The sequence below is a fragment of the Myotis lucifugus genome, unplaced genomic scaffold (assembly GCF_000147115.1).
Source record: "Myotis lucifugus unplaced genomic scaffold, Myoluc2.0 scaffold_5, whole genome shotgun sequence".
NCBI classification, from domain to species: Eukaryota; Metazoa; Chordata; class Mammalia; order Chiroptera; family Vespertilionidae; genus Myotis; species Myotis lucifugus.
This window is the reverse complement of record NW_005871053.1, coordinates 1,446,470-1,466,195: the sequence shown is the minus strand read 5'-3', so window position 1 is coordinate 1,466,195 and position 19,726 is coordinate 1,446,470. Positions and strand designations below refer to the sequence as shown.

The 19,726-nt window shown below is 43.9% G+C and overlaps 1 protein-coding gene across 4 annotated transcripts in view; it reads left to right on the top strand.

Annotated features, from left to right (window-relative positions):
* The window catches only part of THAP4 (THAP domain containing 4), a 35,884-nt gene that overhangs the window by 721 nt on the left and 15,437 nt on the right, over positions 1-19,726 (top strand). For all 4 annotated transcript variants that reach the window (XM_014467217.2, XM_006083015.3, XM_023744155.1 and 1 more), the window contains exon 2: positions 1,665-2,776. In XM_014467217.2, coding sequence (XP_014322703.1) covers positions 1,665-2,776 — 1,112 coding nt within the window. The remainder of the gene's footprint in view (positions 1-1,664; positions 2,777-19,726) is intronic.

The window sequence follows — 19,726 nt, the reverse complement described above, 5'->3', positions numbered from 1 at the left end:
TCCGGGAACCACCCCCGCGGCCAGCGGCGCCCACCCCTCGCGCACCCTAAGGCCACTTGAAGGCCATCCCACGACCACCTGGCGACCACTCGCGGCCTCACCTCCCTCGCCCCCACCCCTGCGGCCGCCGCGCTCCATTGATTCGAGTTGGCGCCGCCGGTTTCCAGAAGCAGTGTATTCTGGCAGCCTCTTCCTAGGTCAGTTGTCCTCTCCATTGGCCGTGACTTGTCCCTGTTTTATCGCGGTGGAGGCTGCCTTGATCTCTGCCACCAGGAATGTGGCGGAGCAAATGCGTCTTATGCATCGGGTGTTAACACGCGCTCCAGGCGCTCAGTGGCTGGAAGGGTCCCCAGTCCTGGGTGCAGAAAGGTAGCTGTGCCCCAGCGGTAAGGTGAGTCCCTGGCGGGGCCCGATAACCTCCTCTCCTGGAGTGGGTGGCACTTCCCTGCCGGCTTCCCCCTGGAGGCTGCAAGGGGCTGTGGGCCCTGCTGGGCGAGGGACTCGCCTTCTTCCCTTCAGGAGGCCTCTGAAGCCCACGTAGGCACAGCAGGCCCCCCACAGTGAGCTGGAGGGGTGTACCTGTATGCGGCAGGACATTGGTATTTAATTTTTAAAGCCGGAGTGACACTTGTTACTTACGGTCTTACGGAAAGCTTGCTGTGGTGCAGTAAGTTTTAAGTGGTTACAATTTATCAAAAGTAACATTAGACTATTTAGAGCAGCCACCATGCTTTCCTCAGTTTCCTTCGGAGCCTCTGGTCCCAAAAGTTTTGTTATCATTTTGAAAATGAGACAGAGTCCTTGCAGAGAAGGCTCACCTTGGCATTCACCGTGGTCTAACTGTGGTGTGGGGGCAAAGGGCATGGGAACTGAGGATCTTTGGGAAGTTTAGGAGGTCATGTCGAGGAGAACTTCCTGAAGTTTGAGATTCTACCCTGTCCTTGTCCACAGCGGCCTCAGGTGTGTTACATGACCTTAGAGGGAGCAAATGGCCTCATGTGCACATTTTGGTCAGAGGTTCTTAGAGAGGTTCTTTTCATTTTCTAAGTAGATCTTGTCTTAATGAGAAGTGGCCATTCAGTGTCGTCTTATTCAGCATCTTCCAGGGATGGGAGTGTAGTAGGAACACAGAACTACACCTTTGAGTCTGATGTTCTCAGAGAGCTAATCTCCCATCCTCAGCTGCTTGAATCACAGTGCTGGGCTTCTGGGATGCTCTGCTGGCCCACACCTGGTCTGGCTTCTAAGTGGGCGACCAACCATCCCACTTTTAGCACCCAAAGTCCTGCATCCCAGGCACACTGGCAGTGTGACTGAGCCATGACTTTCTAGGAATTATTTCCAGGGCTTCCTGGAGCTTTTCCTGATGTCTATATGCTATCCTATGCTTCTCCTAACATTCTGGTAGGAGTTATCTGCCTTCATTCCTATCTGCCCTGCAACTGTAAGGTCCTTCAGAGTAAACAACGGGTCTTCCATCTTCCCATTCCAGTAGTAATGTGTAAGTAGAATGTGTTCCTTAAGTATTTATCAAATTTTTAAATGGGTAAAGTCCGTATAGGTTTGGGTGTTTTCAAAAATACTTGTTTTGCTTTTATAGTTGATCATTTTAGGTGGAGACATGTAATTATTACTTTCTAATTCCTTTGCCATTTGTCCTGTAGGTTCCCTCTGAAGGACTCAAAGCGTCTGATCCAGTGGTTAAAAGCTGTTCAGAGGGACAACTGGACCCCTACTAAGTATTCTTTCCTCTGTAGTGAGCATTTCACCAAAGACAGCTTCTCCAAAAGGCTGGAGGATCAGCACCGCCTGCTCAAGCCCACAGCGGTGCCCTCCATATTCCACCTGACAGAGAAGAAGAGGGGGTCTGGAGGCCATGGCCGCAGCAGGAGAAAGGACACCAAAAAGGCCTCAGGGGGCCTGAGGGGACGTGCAAGTGAAGCTGATGGGAAAGGAGATGCAGGTTCACCATCGCCCTCAAGTGAGAACCTGAAGACTAAGCCAGAGTCCCGAAAGTTGAAGCGGGCTTCCCTGAAGAGTGAAGCCACCAGTCAGGAGCAGGCTACGCAGGGACCCCCTGTTGATGATGCTCTGGCCACGAAAGCCTCAGGCAGCCAGGCCGAAGCAAATGGGCCTGCATGCGATGCTGGTGATGAGAGCAGCATCACCCCCGACAAGGACCTGGTGGATAAGAGTGGCATCTCCATGGATGACTTTACCCCCCCAGGATCTGGGGCCTGCAAATTTATTGGCTCACTTCATTCTTACAGTTTCTCCTCCAGGCACACCCGAGAGAGGCCATACGTCCCCCGGGAACCTGTGGACCGGAAGAGGCCGAAGAGAGACACAGAGCCTGGCTGCAGTGGGACCAGCCTGGGGCAGAGCCCCCCAAGTTCATCTCTGACTGCGACGCCACAGAAGTCCTCCCAAAGTCCCTCTGCCCCTCCGACAGACGTCACCCCAAAGCCAGCCGCTGAGGCTGTGCAGAGTGAGCACAGCGACGCCAGCCCCATGTCCATCAACGAGGTCATTCTGTCAGCTTCGGGTGCCTGCAAGCTCATCGACTCGCTGCACTCCTACTGCTTCTCTGCGCGGCAGAACCGGAGCCGGGCTTGCTGCCTTTGGAAGCAGGTGGAAAAGAAGAATGGTGAGCTCAGGAGCCTACGCCAGCGTGTCAGCCGCTCCGACAGCCAGGTGCGCAAGCTGCAGGAGAAGCTGGACAAACTGCAGAGAGGAAGCATGCTGAGCCTGAGCAGCCTGCCAGCACCCGGCCGCGGTCAGTACCCACCTCAGGCTCCCACTGCCTGTCCCTTAGTGGGTCTTGCTCCGATGAGTCTCTGGTAGTAGCTGGACCCGGTAGACAGGGACTCAGGTGGGAAAGCTTACCTCCAGCAGCCGGGAGGCCTCTAGTTGTGAGGTCAGCTACTCAGTGAATGGGGTCCCAACACTTGGTTTTCCCCTTGCCTGGGGTAAGGTGAACATCTATGGCATACCTCACACAAATTGTAAATGGGTTAGGATCTAAATGTAAAATCAAATAGATGTAGAAAACTTATTAGAGAGGTTCTTTTCATTTACATTTCCATGAATATCCTTAAGGTTAAATAATTTTGAACATTAATAATAATAAGATTTTAAACATCTCTTCAAGTAGAATACATTGTCTTCTGTAGAAATTAAAACACTACAGAAAAATACAGGCTAAGAAATGGTGAAAATTCCTTCTCCCCCACCTCCCAGCTTTTCTCCCTGTTGCTGTTAAAATTTGTTGTGTGATCTTTTAGATTACTTTCCATGCTTATCCTACATATCTTGGTACCTATACAAATAGGTTGAGTATATTTTTTATATGTTTATTGGCTATGTTTCTGTTTTTCCCCCCTATTTTACTGTTTAGTACTTATAAAAGTTGGTTTGTAGCTATTCTTTACATATTGGAGATAGGATCTTTTGCCTGTTATAGATACATGAAAACATCCTGCCACATTATTCATTTAATTTGGATCAGAGTTTGTCTTCGAAGATGTAATTAACACTTCAGGAGATTCTTGTGTGACAGGCTGTTCAGAACTTCCTGGACCCCCCAGGACATCAACCACTATCAAACAAAACAGAAGCAAAAACTAAAACCTGTCCTTTGTGTTTCCAAATAAACCTGGGGGAGGAGCAGCTCATGTGAGGACCACGATGTCCTGGTCAGAGTGACACTGTATTCTCTTGTCATTTTTAAGCTGTTTTTTATTGTTTCTCGATGTTGCTTTTTGGTTACTTTTTCTGTTCATCTTGGTCAAATGTACCAAAGTTTGTCAGTAGGTCTTTCCAAACAGCCAGCCCTCAACTCCATTGTTCAAGTCTGCCTTCTTGTTTCTGCCTCATAAATCCTCACTTTTTCTACTTTCTTCAGTTTCATTTTGTCTTCAGTTTCATTTTGTGGTGGTTCTGGCTCCTGGACTGAGGACTGAGCTTATTCTTGTACATGTATATTTCCTCATACCTCCAGTTGAGGCTAAGCCCTTCTTTGGTCCCTTTGACCTCTCAGTGTGGATTTGCCTCATGTTGCTCTCATTGCTACTCATTTCTAAATCGTTTCCAACTTCATTCTTGATACCCTTTTTAACCCAGGTTATGTAGAAGGAAGTTTACAGTTTTTCAAGTGGATAGATTGGAGATGGGGAGCTAATTTATTTGTAATTATGCTTAAATTTTATTGCTTTAAGTTCCAGTTATATAGTCACTTAATGAGACCTACTTTTTAGAATCTTGAGATTTCAATGTGGCTTAATCTAGTCTGTTTTTGTGTTTCATTGTGGTTTGAGAAGAATGTGCCCTCTCCACCAGTTGGTTACTTTGTTCTCCTGCTGGATCTAGCTTATTTGTAATAGTCAACAGGTCTGTTTCTTTCTCTGCCTAATTTTGCTTTTTATTTGGAGAGCATGTTGTTATAGATATGTGTCTCTGATTCTTACAGGAAACCCCCCTTTGTCCCATTTAAAGTTGTCTTTATCTCCTTATTTTCAACTCTTTTATATCCTCTTTTTTTATTTTTTATTTTTTTTTAAATACATTTTATTGATTTTTTACAGAGAGGAAGGGAGAGGAATAGAGAGTTAGAAACATCGATGAGAGAGAAACATCGATCAGCCGGCTCCTGCACAGTCCCCACTGGGGATGTGCTTGCAACCAAGGTACATGCCCTTGGCCAGAATCGAACCCAGGACCCTTGAGTCCGCAGGGTGATGCTCTATCCACTGAGCCAAACTGGTCAGGGCCTCTTTTTTTAATTAAAGAAAATTTTTTAGAGAGAGAGGAAGGGTGATTTAAAGAGAGAGAGAGAAACATCGATCAATTGCCTCCCTCATGTATCCTAACCAGAGACTGAACCCGCAACCTGGGCATGTGTCCTTACTGGGAATCAAACCTGACATCTTCTGATGCACAGGACGACGCTCCAACCACTGAGCACACTGGCCAGGGCTCCCTTTATTTTACAGTTACATTTAACTCAGTCTGAGAGCTTTTGTCTTTTTATGGAGAATTTAACCCATTTACAATTCTGATTATTGGTAAGTTGAAATTTGGGCCTGATGTTCTGTTTTATTTTTTAATTTGGTAAGCTTTTTTGTTTTCTTCCCTGTTCTTCTAGTGGATGTCTTTCAGCTTTTAAAAATCATTGAAGCCTATCTTTCAGTAACTATTTTGAATTGATCAGTCCCTGTGTTCTACTCTCCTAGCTCCTTACTTTCTGCTCCCCAGGGCCAGACCCTCTGTGGTCTTGGTTCTATATTCTCATTTTCCCTCCAAACAACCATATTTAGTTGAAAGTATACATTTTACTGGTTATTTTATTCACCACTATTTATTGTATCCAGATTTTTTTCTTCTTTTTGGAGATATTTTATGATATTTTTGGAACTCATATGACAGTAAAATTTTGAGAGGAATTGAGTATGAGATACTTAGTATGAGTATGATTGAGTATGAGGTATTAGGTGCTGGTGCCAGTTTTGTATGTGTGTCCACAGTGTGTGTGTGTGTGTCTGTGTGTCGGATGAGGTCAGAGGTGTTTAAAGCCATGGAATTGAATAAGGTTACCTGGAGAAACTGTGTAGCTAGAGAAGGGGCTCAGGTCTAGCCCAGGAGCAGGCTGTGTTTATAGAGGTGCAGCTGCAGAGGATCTGGGAAGGGAGGAGCATGGGGCCATGGGGTGCTCAGAGTCATGGGAGCAAGGGGTGCTGGGAGTCATGCTAGCCAGCGAGGATAAGGGCATTCAGACAGCAGGGGTGCTTGGCTGGGTTGGATACAGCTCTGATTAGAATGGAGGAAAAATGGCTAAACTCAGCCACATGGGGTCACTGGTGACCACAGTCTCCTTGGAGTGGCCAGAATAGAGCTGGAAGGGGGTGGGGGGCAGCAATAAGGCATTTTAAGAGGTTTAGCCATGGAGGGGAGTTGCAAAAGTGGATAGCTGCCAAAAGGGAGCATGGCTTCAATGGGGTTTTATGTGTGGAGACAAGCCAGCAGGTGTCTTTGCTGAGGGGAGTGTGGGCCAGGATGAAGAGGCTAGGGAGGAGTATGCTGGGCCCTGAGGCGGTGCTGGGCTGGGCTGGGCTCCAGGGCCTGGGGAGGGGTGGAGAGCAAGGGGACAGAGGCTGTACGGAGAATAAGAGCCTGTCTGAGCTTCTGCTGTGTTCCCTTAGGGTACGAGGCTGGGCGCTGGCTGAAGTGGAGGGGAGGATGCAGGATTCCAGCGGCAGTGGGAAGAGTGGGAGGGAGAGAAGGTGCCCGGCTTGGTCTCCAAGGCCTGCCCAGAGCTCCAACTGGATCTGTGGTCACCACCTGTGGTCTCTCTTTGTCTTCCTCAAAATGTCTGCTCTCTTGGTGGTTCCCAGTGCTATTAGGAATTTGTTCATCACCCTGGCCGGTGTTCCTAAACGGTTAGAGCGTCAGCCCTCGAACCAAAGGGTCTCAGGTTCGATTCCCGGTGAAGGGCACATACCTGGGTTCCAGATTTGTTCCCTTGCCTGGTCCAGGGAGCATGTGGGAGGCAACCAATCAATCTCTCTCTCCCTCCCTCCCTTCTTCCACTCTATCTAAAAGTAATATAAAAATATCCTCTCGTGAGGATTTACAAAAAAAGAATTTGTTCATCAATGAGGGAGTCTTTTTGATCATTGTGTATAGGTTTCATATTTGAAGGGGCTATCCCTGTGTTTATTCAGTCCATTATCATTAGTCAACCCTTTATTTTTGGGACAGAGCAGTTAGGCCAGTGGCCCATGGGTTCTAGGATTTAGGGTTTGGTCCAGTTACCCTCTGGAAAGCTGGTGCTGATTGTTCTTCTCACAGGGATGTAGTCATCATGATAATCCTGCTTCAAATCCAGGTGTTTACAGGCGTTTTAACCACTGAACTAATTATATTTTATATTCTATTTGAAGCTACGCTAGTGAGGGTGAACATATTTCCCTACCAGTATTTCTTTGTCACTTTCCTACCTGTGCCCATGCCCACCTTGCTCACGGAGGGATGGATGTTTCTGAGATAACAAGGGAATTCACTCTCTGTCAAGTATGAATCAACCATTCCCTCTGATTAATAATCTAATACTTATTTCAAAAAAAATCTGTTCAGCCCTGAATGGTGGGATCACTGGCATTGGCCCTCGCACCAAAGGGTCACTGGTTCAATTTCCGGTCAAGGGCAAATACCTGGGTCGTAGATTCGATCCCCAGCCTCAGTCAAGGCCTGTACAGGAGGCAACCAATCAATGTGTCTCTCACATCAATGTTTGTGTGTTTTTTTTCTCTTTCTCTCTCTTTCTCCTTCTCCCCGCTCCCTCGATTCCACTCTCTATAAATCAATGGAAAAAATACCCTCGGATGAGGGTTTAAAAAAAAAAAAAAGCCTGTTTATTTCTTTTGTTTTATATATATAATTTTTTGATCTGGAGTTTTTAAAACTTTATTGTGGAAAGTCTTAAACAGAAAAGTATAATAAACTGATGAACCTATCCCCAAGTTTCAACATTTATCCATATTGTATATTCTTATTTCATCTATATTTCTACTTACTCTCTACATCCCATTTATTATTTTATAATTAATAGATTGTTTTCATAGGAAAATTTTATATTTCCAGAAAATTCAGCAAACAGTGCAGAGAACACCCCCATGCCCTTTACCCCCAGTTTCCACTATTCATATCTTGCCTTACCAAAACCTGTGTTGTGTGTTGGCCGGGTTCACATTCACTCAAGTGGTGAACCAATATGGATAAATCGTTTTTAACTGAGTCCATAGTTTACATTAAGGTTCACTGTCTTGTACTTGAATTTTGACAAATGCATATATATGTATACATATATATTATTGATTTCAGAGAGGAAGGGAGCGGGGCAGAGAGATAGAAACATCAATGATGAGAGAGAATCGTTGATCGGCAGTCTCCTGCAGGCCCCACATTGGGGATCAAGCCCACAACCCAGGCATGCGCCCTGACCAGGAATAGAACTGTAACCTCCTGGTTCATAGGTGGACGCTCAACCTCTGAGCCACGCCTGCCAGGTGACAAATGCATAATCTTATGTATCCACCATTCCAGTACTGGATCATACAGTATAGTTAGATTGCCCCCGAATCCTTGTACTCCACCCATTTATCCCTCCCTCCCAACCCTAGCAATCACAGATTTTTTTTACTCTTTCTATGGTTGTACCTTTTATCAAATGTCATATAATTGAACTATATGGGTACTATGGACTAGAATCTATAGCTTTTTCAGGTTGGCTTTTTTCACTTAGCAATATGTCTTCAAAGTTCCTCTCTGTCTTATTGTGGTGTGATAGCTCATTTCATTTTTTTCTTTTTTATATATTGAGTTAAAATACACATAACAAATTTATCATCTTAACCATCTTCAAGTGTCCACTTCAGTGGCTTTTATATTCACATTGTTGTGCAGCCTTCACCACCATCCATCCCCATAGCTCTTGTAAATCTGAAACTCTATCTATGAAACTTGTCCTTCTCCCCTCCCCCAGCCCCTGGCAACCACCATCTAATTTCTGTCTGTGATTTTGATGACTCTAGTACCTCATGTAAGTGAAATCATACAATATTTGTCTTTTTATGACTGGCTTATTTTATCAACATAATGTCCTCATTTTGTACCTTGGTTGCGGGCATATCCCCAGTGGGAGGTGTGCAGGAGGCAGCTGATCAATATTTCTCTCCCATCGATATTTCTAACTCTCTGCCCCTCTCCCTTCCTCTCTGTAAAAAATCAATAAAATATATTTTAAAAAGGATTTCCTTCCTTTTTAAGGCTAATATTCCCTTGTGTGAATGGACCACATTTTGTTTATCCTTTCATCCGTCCATGGACACAGGTTGCTCTCACGTTTTAGCTATTGTGAGTGATGCTACTGTGAACATGGGTGTGCAAAATATCTCTTTAAGACCCTCCTTTATTCTTTTGGATGTATACCTAGAAGTGGAATTGCTGGATCATATTGAAAATCTACGTTTAATTTTTTGAGGAACCATCATACTGTTTTTCAGTGGCTGTACCATTTTCCATTCCCATCTCTAGTGCACACAGTTCCATTTCTTCTGCATTCTTATCAACACTTGTTTTCCTGTTTTGATAAGCCATCCTAATAAGTGTGAGGTGGTATCTCATGGTGATTTTGTTTTGCATTTTCCTAATGATTAATGATGTTGAGCATCTTTTCATGTGCTTTTTGGCCATTCATATATCTTCTTTGGGGATTGTCTGTTTATTTATTTTTAATATATTTCTTTATTGATTTTAGAGAGGAGGGGAGAGGAAAGGGTGGGGAAGAGAGGCAGAAACATCAATGATGAGAGAGAATTACCAATCGGCTGCCTCCTGCACACCCCCACTGGGGATCGAGCCCACAACCCAGGCATGTGCCCTCGGTTGGAATCAAACCTGGGACCCTTCAGTCTGTAGGTCGACGCTCTATCCACTGAGCCAAACCTGCCAGAGCGGATAGTGCCTTTTTATATTTATTTAAAATATATTTTATTGATTTTTTTTACAGAGAGGAAGGGAGAGGGACAGAGAGTTAGAAACATCGATGGGAGAGAAATATCTATCAGCTGCCTCCTGCACACCTCCCACTGGGGATGTGCCCGCAACCAAGGAACATGCCCTTGACCGGAATCGAACCTGGGACCATTCAGTCCGCAGGCCGATGCTTTATCCACTGAACCAAACCGGTTAGGGCAGATAGTGCCTTTAAAAAAAAAATTATATATATATATAATGTAGTCTATATGTGTCTTTATTGATTTTTTGTGGAGAGAGAGGAAGGGAAAGGGAAAGAGAGAAACATCGAAGAGAGAGTAAAACATCAGTTGATGCCCCCTACTGGGGATGGAGCCTGCAACCCAGGCTTGTGCCCTCACCAGGCAAGAATCTACCAGCAACCTCTTGGTGTATTGGAAGATGCTCAATCCACTGAGTCACACTAGCCAGGCTGGATAGTGCCTTTTGATGTAAAAAAACTTTTTTCATGAAGTCTAATTTGTCTTTTTTTTTTGTTATCTGTGTTTTGGTGTCTTATCCAAGAAATCATTGCCAAGTTCAGTGTTATGAAGCTTTTGTCCTGTGTCCTATGTTTTTGTCTGAATTTTATTTTTTTAGGTCTTTAGGTCTTTGATCCATTTTTGAGTTAATTTTTGTATACATTGTTAGGTAAGGGTCCCACCTCATTGTTTTGCCTATGAATCTCCTGTTTTCGCAGCACTGTTTGTTGAAAAGACTGTCCTTTATCCACTGAATGGTCTTGGAACCCTGGTCAAAAATCATCTGATCAGTCCTGGTCAGGTACTCAGTGGTTAGAGCATCATCCCCATATGCCAAGATTACGGGTTTGATCCCCAGTCAGGGCACATACAAGGATCAACCAATGAATGCATAAGTGGAACGACAAATTGATGTTTCTTTCTCTCTCTCTCTCTTCCCCCCTCCTTTCTCTCTCTCTAAAATCAATAAATAAAAATAATAATAATTTAACCACAAAAAGATAAAATAATAATTTGACCACATGTGCAAGGCTTTATTTCTGGGCTCTCTATTCTGTGTCTTCAATTTCTTTCTGAAATGTTTTATAGTTTTCATTGTACAAGTCTTTCACTTCCTTGGTTAATTCCTAAGTAATTATGCTTTTTAAAAAAAATGTTTTTATTGATTTCAGAGAGGAAGGGAGACGGAGCGAGAGATAGAAACATCAATGATCAGAAAGAATCATAGATTGGTTGCCTCCTGCACACCCCTTACTGGGGATCGAGCCCACAACCCAGGCATGTGCCCTTGACAGGAATCGAACCTGGGACCCTTCAGTCCACAGGCCAACGCTCTAGCCACTGAGCCAAACCAGCTAGGGCAGTAATTATGCTTTTTGATGCTATTATAAACAGAATTGTTTTTGTAATCTCCTTTTCAGGTTAGTGTATAGAAATGCAATTGATTTTTGTGTGTTGACTTTGTATCCTGCTATTTTTGCTGAGTTTATTAGATCTAACAAAATTTTTTTGTGGAGTCTCTAGTAGGATTTTCTACATATGAGATCATCTCACCTGTAAACAGAAATAATTTTACTTCTTTCTAATGGATGTCTTTTATTTCTTTATCCTGTCTAATTGCTCTGGCTAGAACTTCCAGGATCATATTGAATGGAAGTGGTGAGAGTGGGCATCCTTGTCTTGTTCCTGATCTTAGAGGAAAAGCTTTCAGTGTTTCACCATTAATTTTGATGTGCACTGTGGGTTTTTCATACATGGCTTTTATTATGTTGAGGTTGTTCCCGTCTGTTCCTGTTTTGTTGAGTGTTTGTATCATGAAGGCATTGAATTTTGTCAAATGATTTTTCTACATCAATTGAGATGACCTTGTAGTTTTTCCCTTTATTTTGTTGATGTGGCATATTACATTGATCCGTATGCGTATGTTGAACAGATTCCTTGCATGCCAGGAATAAATTCCACTTAGTCATGGTGTATAATCCCTTTAATACACTGCTGAATTCAGTTTGCTAGTATTTTGTTAAGTATTTTCACATCAGTGTTCATAGGGGATATTGGTCTGTAGCTTTCTTTTCTTGTAGTGTCTTTGCTGGTCTCATAAAATGAGTTAGGAGTGTTTCCTCCTATATTTTGGAAAGATTTGAGAAGGATTGGTATTAGTTTAATTCCATTGTGGTCTGAGAGCATACTTTATGTGATTTCTATTCTGTTAAATTGGTGAAGGTGTTTTGTAGGACCCAGAATGTAGTCTATCTGGGTGAATGTTCCATGTGAGCTTAAGAAGAATGTGCCTTCTGTTGTTGGAATGAAGTAGCTTTTAAGGGTCTCCAGAGAAACAACCAATAGTGTGTGTGTGTGTGGAGAGAGAGAGATACATAAGAGAGATTTCTTAGGAATTGACTCCCGAGATTATGGATGACAAGCTAGAGAGCCAGGAGAACTGGTAGGTCAGTTTAGTCTCTGTTCAAAGGCCTGAGAATTGGAGGGTGTAGGAGATAAATCCTGGTCTGATTCCAAAGGCCCAAGTGCCAGGAGTATAGATGTCCAAACAGAGAGCAGATTCTCCCTTCCTTCGTTTTGTTCAGGCCCTCGGTGCGCTTATAGGAGGGCCTCTGCTTTATGCAGTTCTCCAAGTGAGATGCTAATCCCTCTAGAAGTATCCTCACAGACACACACACAGAAAGAATGTTTTACCAGCTCTCTGGGCATCTTCTTCACCCAGTCAGGTTGACACATAAAATTAACTGTAGTACCTACAGATGTCAGATATGTCCAGTTGATTGATGGTGCCGTTGAGTTCAGTTGTGTCCTAAATGCTTTCCTGCCTGCTGGACCTCTCCATTCTGTAGAGTGTGTTGATGTCCCCACCTGTGACAGTGGATTTGTCTGTCGCTACTTGAATTCTGTCAGTTTTGTCTCACGTGTTTTGATGCCCTGTGTTAGTACATAGACATCAAGCATCACTGTGTCTTCTTCAAGAATTGACACCTTTGTTGTTATGTAATTCCCCTCTTTACCCCATAACTTTCTGTGTTGTTTTTTTTAAAATATATTTTATTGATTTTTTACAGAGAGGAAGGGAGAGAGATAGAAAGTCAGAAACATCGATGAGAGAAACATCGATCAGCTGCCTCCTGCACACCCCCTACTGGGGATGTGCCCACAACCAAGGTACATGCCCTTGACCGGAATCAAACCTGGGACCCTTCAGTCCGCAGGCTGACGCTCTATCCACCGAGCCAAACCGGTTAGGGCTACCCCATAACTTTCTTGTCATGAAGTCTGCTTCACCTGAGACTAATTTGTTTACTCCAACTTTCTTTTGATTCAAGTTCTCATGATACATCTTTCTCTGTATCTACTTTAATCTGTGTTTTTATAAAGTGGGTTTCTTATAGACAACAGGGAGATGGGTCTTTTTAATCTACTCTGACAGTCTCCTTTTTGTTTGTTTGTTTTGTTGTTGTTAATCCTCACCCGGGGATATTTTTTCCATTAATTATTTAAAGAGAGTGGAAGGGAGGGAGAAGCGGAGAGAGAGAAAGAAAACATGGATTTGAGACACATCGATTGGTTGCCTACCATATGCACCCCAACTGGGGGCTGGGGATCGAGCCTGTAATCGAGGTATGTGCCCTTGGCCTGAATCGAATTGAGACCCTTCAGTCCCCAGGCTGATGCTCTAACCCAGTGATGGCAAACCTATGACACGCATGTCAGAGGTGACACGCGAACTCATTTTTTTGGTTGATTTTTCTTTGTTAAATGGCATTTAAATATATAAAATAAATATCAAAAATATACGTCTTTGTTTTACTATGGTTGCAAATATCAAAAAATTTCTATATGTGACATGGCACCAGAGTTAAGTTAGGATTTTTCAAAATGCTGACACGCCGAGCTCAAAAGGTTCGCCATCACTGCCTAACCGCTGGTTTTGCTAAACCAACTAGGGCAGTCTTCGTCTTTTAATTGGTATACTTAGAGCTGGTATACTTAGACCAGGGGTCCTCAAACTTTTTAAACAGGGGGCCAGTTCACTGTCCCTCAGACCATTGGAGGGCCGGACTATAGTTTTAAAAAAAACTATGAACAAATTCCTATGCACACTGCACATATCTTATTTTGAAGTAAAAAAACAAAACGGGAACAAATACAATATTTGTATTTGCATGTGGCCCGCGGACCGTAGTTTGAGGACCCCTGACTTAGACCATTCACTTTAAAGTGATTATTGCTACAGTAGGATTAATATATGTTGTGTTTATAACTACTCTCTATTTGGTTTTGTTTTCTTCCTGTACTTTCTGCCTTCTCTGGTTTTAATTGAGCATTTTATTTTATTTTAATTTCTCCCCTTCTTTAGCATATCAATTATTCTGGTGTGGCTCAGGAGTTGAGTGTCGACCTAAGAACTAGGAGGTCACGGTTTGATTCCTGGTCAGGGCACATGCCTGGGTTGCAGGCTCTATCCCTGTCAGGGGGCATGCAGGAGACAGCCAATCAATGATTCTCTCTCATCCTCCTATATAATAAAAAGCTAATATGCAAATCGACCAGTAGAACAACCAGTTGCTATGATGCGCACTGACCACCAGGGGGTGGGTGCTTAATGCAGGAGCTGCCCCCTGGTGGTCAGTGCACTCCCACAGGGGGAGTGCCGCTCAGCCAGAAGCCCTGAGCTGGGCTTACCACTGGCGAGCGCAGTGGCAGCACTAAGGATGTCCGACTGATGGCTTGCTGGGAGCAGGCCTAAGCTGTCAGTCGGACATCCCCTGAGGGATCCCGTACTGTGAGAGGGCACAGGCCAGGCTGAGGGACCCCCCCTCGTGCTCCCCTGCCAAGTGCACGAATGTCGTGCACCGGGCCTCTAGTCATTGATGTTTCTGTCTCTCCCTTCCTCTCTCTGAAATCAGTTTTTGTTTTTTGTTTGTTTTGTTTTTGTTTTTTTTTTTTAATATATTTTATTGATTTTTTACAGAGAGGAAGGGAGAGGGATAGAGAGAGTCAGAAACATCGATGAGAGAGAAACATTGATCAGCTGCCTCCTGCACACTCCCCACTGGGGATGTGCCTGCAACCAAGGTACATGCCCTTGACCGGAATCGAACCCGGGACCCTTGAGTCCGCAGGCCGACGCTCTATCCACTGAGCCACACCGGTCAGGGCTGAAATCAGTTTTTTAAAAAACACCACAAATGGCCATACTGTCTGTTCCTTAAAGACAGAACACTGTCTTATGCTGGCATCTCCAAGGTTTCACATTGTGTCTGGCATGTACATGGCTGGTAATTGAAGCAGCAGAACTTGAATTAATAACTTGCACATTCCTGTGCTATAAGAACTGTGGTGATGCCTTTCCATTTAACGGATGATAAAGCGAGGGCTTTGCTATTTCTTTACCTGTTGTGCCATGCGAGTGAGACCCAAACGGATCCCACTAGTAGTGTGCTAGGGGTGTCCTCTCCACTGGGGATGGCTAGTGCTAGGCAAGCAGCAGGCAGTCTTTGCTCTCCCTACCCTGCTATGCTTTGCAGTTAGTATCATTTCCAGTGTGCTGGGGTGGGAAACACTGTTGTCACAGAGCGCTGTGAGGGTGGGAGGTGCCAGGAAGAAGTCTGTCTCTAGGTCTCAGTGAGTATTTCCTGTCATTGAGTCCAGGTCCTGTATGCTGATACATTTGCCAAGAGACAGAGCAGTCTCTGAGTGTCCACTTTAAAAGACGGGAGGAGTGGGCGGCTAGCACTCCGGGAGACAGACAGAAAGCGACATGTTTCCAGAGTGACTGTTCGGAAAGAAGCAGCTTTGCTATGTGCCTGGCTGCCTGACATTTTCCCTGTTGAAAAAGTCATTTCCCTCTGTCGTCAGTGGAAGTAGCTGAGGGTGGAGGTCCCCCTTTATCCTCCACACAAGACATGTGACCTCTCTGGCCTGACTGACCTTCATAAAATTCAACTTGACCTCTCCTCCCAGCTCTAGGACTCGGTCATCTCCTGGTCTGTCTTTGTCTTCCATTTTTTTCTGAGGAGTCATCTTTTTTCTTTTATTTATTTATTATTAAATCTTTATTGTTGAAAGTATTACATATGTCCCCTTCCCCCCCCCCCCCCACATTGACCCCTTCTAGCCTGCCCCACCCCAGGCCTTCACCACCCTATTGTTTGTGTCCATTGGTTATGCATATGTGTACAGGTTCTTCAAGTTCTTCAGTTGATCTCTTCCTACCCACCTACCCTCCCCCCACCTTCCCTCTCAGATTTGAGGAGTCATCTTTTATAGGGAACTACAGTTCCCAGAATGCATTCTTTAGGTTTGGCATTCACTTCCTGCCGAGCTCTTTAACAGCCAGGTGCAAACATTTCCCGTCAATTGGAAGAAAACAACCTTGAAGAACCTTGCTGGTGTTCGGAGTTTAGAAAATTTAGGGATGGGTAAGCCTTCTTTCGCTGCCTCAGGCCAAAAAATGAAAATTTAAGTTTCTTGGAGAAAATTTAATGTTTTTTGCATATTGGTTGACTTTAATGAAAGAAAAATGAAATCTAGAAAAAAATGCATAGGAAAGCCTGTCGAATTTACTTGAAGAGGTTGAAAGTGGCAAATAGATTTAGATCCTTTATTTGTTTGACTTTAAAATTCATTTTTTATAATGAAGTATAATTTATGTAGGTAAAATACACAAATCTTAAGGATATAGTTTAATGGAATTTAACAGGCTCATGTAACCTGACATTTGGATTTTAGAATTATTTTGTTGGTGGTTCTCCTCCCTCAAAGCTTCAGTGAAAACAAGGAAAGATGCGGCCAGACAGGTTGGAGCAGTGGAGGAACCTGTGGGCACTGCTGGCGAGGAACCCACCTGCCTGCTGATTATTTACTGCCAGTCCTGGTGTCCTGTTCAGATTAAAATTCCTTACAGTTAAAAGCAAATAACAGCAAGCCAGGACCAAATGTGCAGTGTTTCTCAAGAGTAATTAGATATCCTGGTGCAGACACCTCAGGGCACATGCCTGGGTTTCTGTCTCTCTCTCCTTCTCCCTTCCTCTCTAAAATCAATAAAAATATATTTAAAAAAGAAAAGGAGTATCCTCTAGTTTTCAGCTACCAAGTTTGTGTATCCATCAGAAGGGCCTTATTTATCATGCTATGTAGGTATTTCATTTTTGTATTTTATTCACTTGGACATCGACATGAATTGATATTTCCTTTAACTCCTTTCTGTCAATGTGCATCTCTTCAGTAATTTCCACTACCTAAATGCTGCTGCTATGTCTGGTGCACGAGCACTCACATCGCAGTCCCTTCAGCCATTGTGTGGCTTAAACTTTGTTTTACCTGACAGTAGGGGCTTGACCCTGCTTTCTTCCCGATGTGTCTGCCCCACTTTCTGAAACACCTTTCTGAGTCACTTGATATAGTGCCTCTCTTGTTCATAGCACAGGAGTTGGTGTCTTGCTTTGTGATCCATCTGAAAATATATATTTTATTGAAAATATATAAATATATTTATATATATTAAATATATTTTATTTAAAATATATATTTTATTGATTGTTTACAGAGAGGAAGGAAGAGGGATAGAGAGCTAGAAACATCGATGAGAGAGAAGCATCGATCAGCTGCTCCTGCACACCCCCTACTGGGGATGTGCCCGAAACCAAGGTACATGCCCTTGACTGGAATCGAACCTGGGACCCTTCAGTCCCCAGTGCGACGCTCTATCCTATGAGCCAAACCGGCCAGGGCAGCTTTTTCTTTATTATGTGAGTTCAGGTGTGGTTGCGCTTAGCTCTTATTATTTATATTGTACCTGTGCTTTTTCTTTTTAAAATATTTTTATTGATTTCAGAGAGAAAGGGAGGGAGAGAGAGAGAGATAGAAACAACAATGATGAGCCCAGCCATCATAGCTTAGTAGTTGAGCCTCCGTTGTGCAGGAGGCAGCCGATCAATGATTCTCTCTCATCATTGATGTTTCTATCTCTCTCTCCCTCTCCCTTCCTCTCTGAAATCAGTGAAAATATATTTTTTTTAATAGAAAGAAAGAAAAAGAAAGAAAGAAAGATCAATGATGAGAGAGAATCATCGATCAGGTGCCTCCTGCAGGCCCCCTATTGGGTATCAAGCTGGCAACCTGGGCATGTACCCTGACTGGGAATCGAACCATGACCTGCTGGTTCATAGGTTGATGTTCAACCACTGAGTCACACAACGTGTGTGTTTCTGTGGACTGTGTTCAGTACTTACTGTGTTTCCTTTTGCCATCATTTTTTGTTGTATCTTGGTGAAATCTGCCTTCTAGTAACATCCTCAGGGACAATTCACAGGAGCCGTGTTCCCTGAATGTTGAGACTGTCCATAGCATGAGCTCATATGTAACTTAAATTTTTTTTTTTTTTATCACTAGTCCACCCCACTCTTATTTTTATTGTGATAATAAAACACCTTTTTGCCCGGTCCCAAATGCCACAGACCAGCCCACGGCCACCCGACTCCGTACCGTTGGTGACTCAGGTCGATCCATCATGGCTGTGGCCGCTTACCCTGCTTTTCAGTCCCTGAGGCTTGTGTAACTTAAAATTTTCTTAAGAGCCACATTAAAAAGGTAGAGAGAAGCAGGTGAAATTAATGTTCATAATGTATTTTGTTTAACCCAATGTTATCTAAAACATCATTTTCACGTGTAACCCACCAGTACTTAAAATTACTAAGGTATTTGTTTTGGAAACCCAGTATGCTGTACACTTAAAGCATACCTTAGTGGACCAGCCACACTTCCAGTGCTCACATGTGTCCCCCAGAGGTCCTATTGGGCAGCACAGGTCTGTGGCCTGCCTGTAGAGGAAGTTGTGGTGGCTGTAGAATCCGTGGCTCACTTTCTATCGCTGCTTCTTGTAAGTGTGGTGATGATGTCTTCTGCCACTGAAGTTGCCGTGGAGAAACCACTGTCCTGCTTTCCTGCTCTGTGGCCTCTCCTGTTCTGATTTTCATATGAATGGAGTCAGGCCATACGAGGCTTCTAATGTCTGGTTTCTTTCCCTTAGCACAGCGTTTTCAAGGCTTTGCTATGTCTTAGTGAGTGTCCGTGCTTCGTGCCTCTCTATGGCTGAGTAGCACTCTGTTGTCTGGATGGCCCCATTGTTTATCTGTCCAGTGAAGGGCTTTGGGTTGTTTCCGTGTTTTGGCTGCTGTGATGCTGCTGTGAACACTCGTGCGCAGTGTTGTGTGTGGATGTGTTTTTTCGGGTCTCGGGTGGGCTTACTGCAGAGTCCTGACTCCAGCTCAGCCTGGGGAACCAACCACCAAACTTTTCCCAACAGTGGAGTGTGAGGGTCTCTAATCCTTATAATTTCATTTTCATTCCTTTTATCTTTTCCCTCCTCTTGAACTCATTTCTGCCCTGTGTCCCGTTTCATGTTTCCCAGCAGTGCCCTTCCCCTTTGGTTTCATTTGGTCATGCTCTGATGAACACTTTTTCTTCTTCTTTGGGGATTCTTCAGCTTCTCCCACTTTCCCCGCTCATGTCTGGGATCTGCCAGTGCAGCTGCGTGGTTCCTACTAGGGACTGGCCCAGCTCAACCCAAGGTCTTGGGGCCTTGCCCAGGTGAAAGGATCAGCATACTCAGAAAACCTAAGAAAAGGAAGAACACTGGTTTGACATGGCATCATATTAACAAGATGATTTTTTAAAAATATGTTTTATTGATTTTTAGAGAAAGGGGAAGGGAGAGAGTATGTTACAGAGAAAACCGGAGAAGAACCGAGCAACGTTTAGAGATGGAGTTACATTTATTATTATTACGCGCGGGCCCAGAGGAAAATGTCTCTCAAATTCTGGGCCAGATCACACAGGAGGTTTCCTGTATTTATATCATTTTACCTTCTTTGTCTCCCAAATATGGGGTTCTGTTCCGGTCCCCTTTGCAAGTTCTTAAAGAGCCCCTATGTGCTGGCGCTTTCAGACCTCGACCAAAGGCTTGGCCTGATGCCAGCACTGGTAACTTCGTCTGGAGAAGGTTTAATGGCCTCTCTGAAATGGGAGTAATTTTATTTTCCTAATTATTTAAGCCAGCAAGCACTTACAGAAGCCAGAAATAGCAGGGTTAAAATTTCAAACAGCAGTTTTTATATAAGATGGATGCTTCAAGTAGAGAGATAGAAACATCAATGAGAGGACCT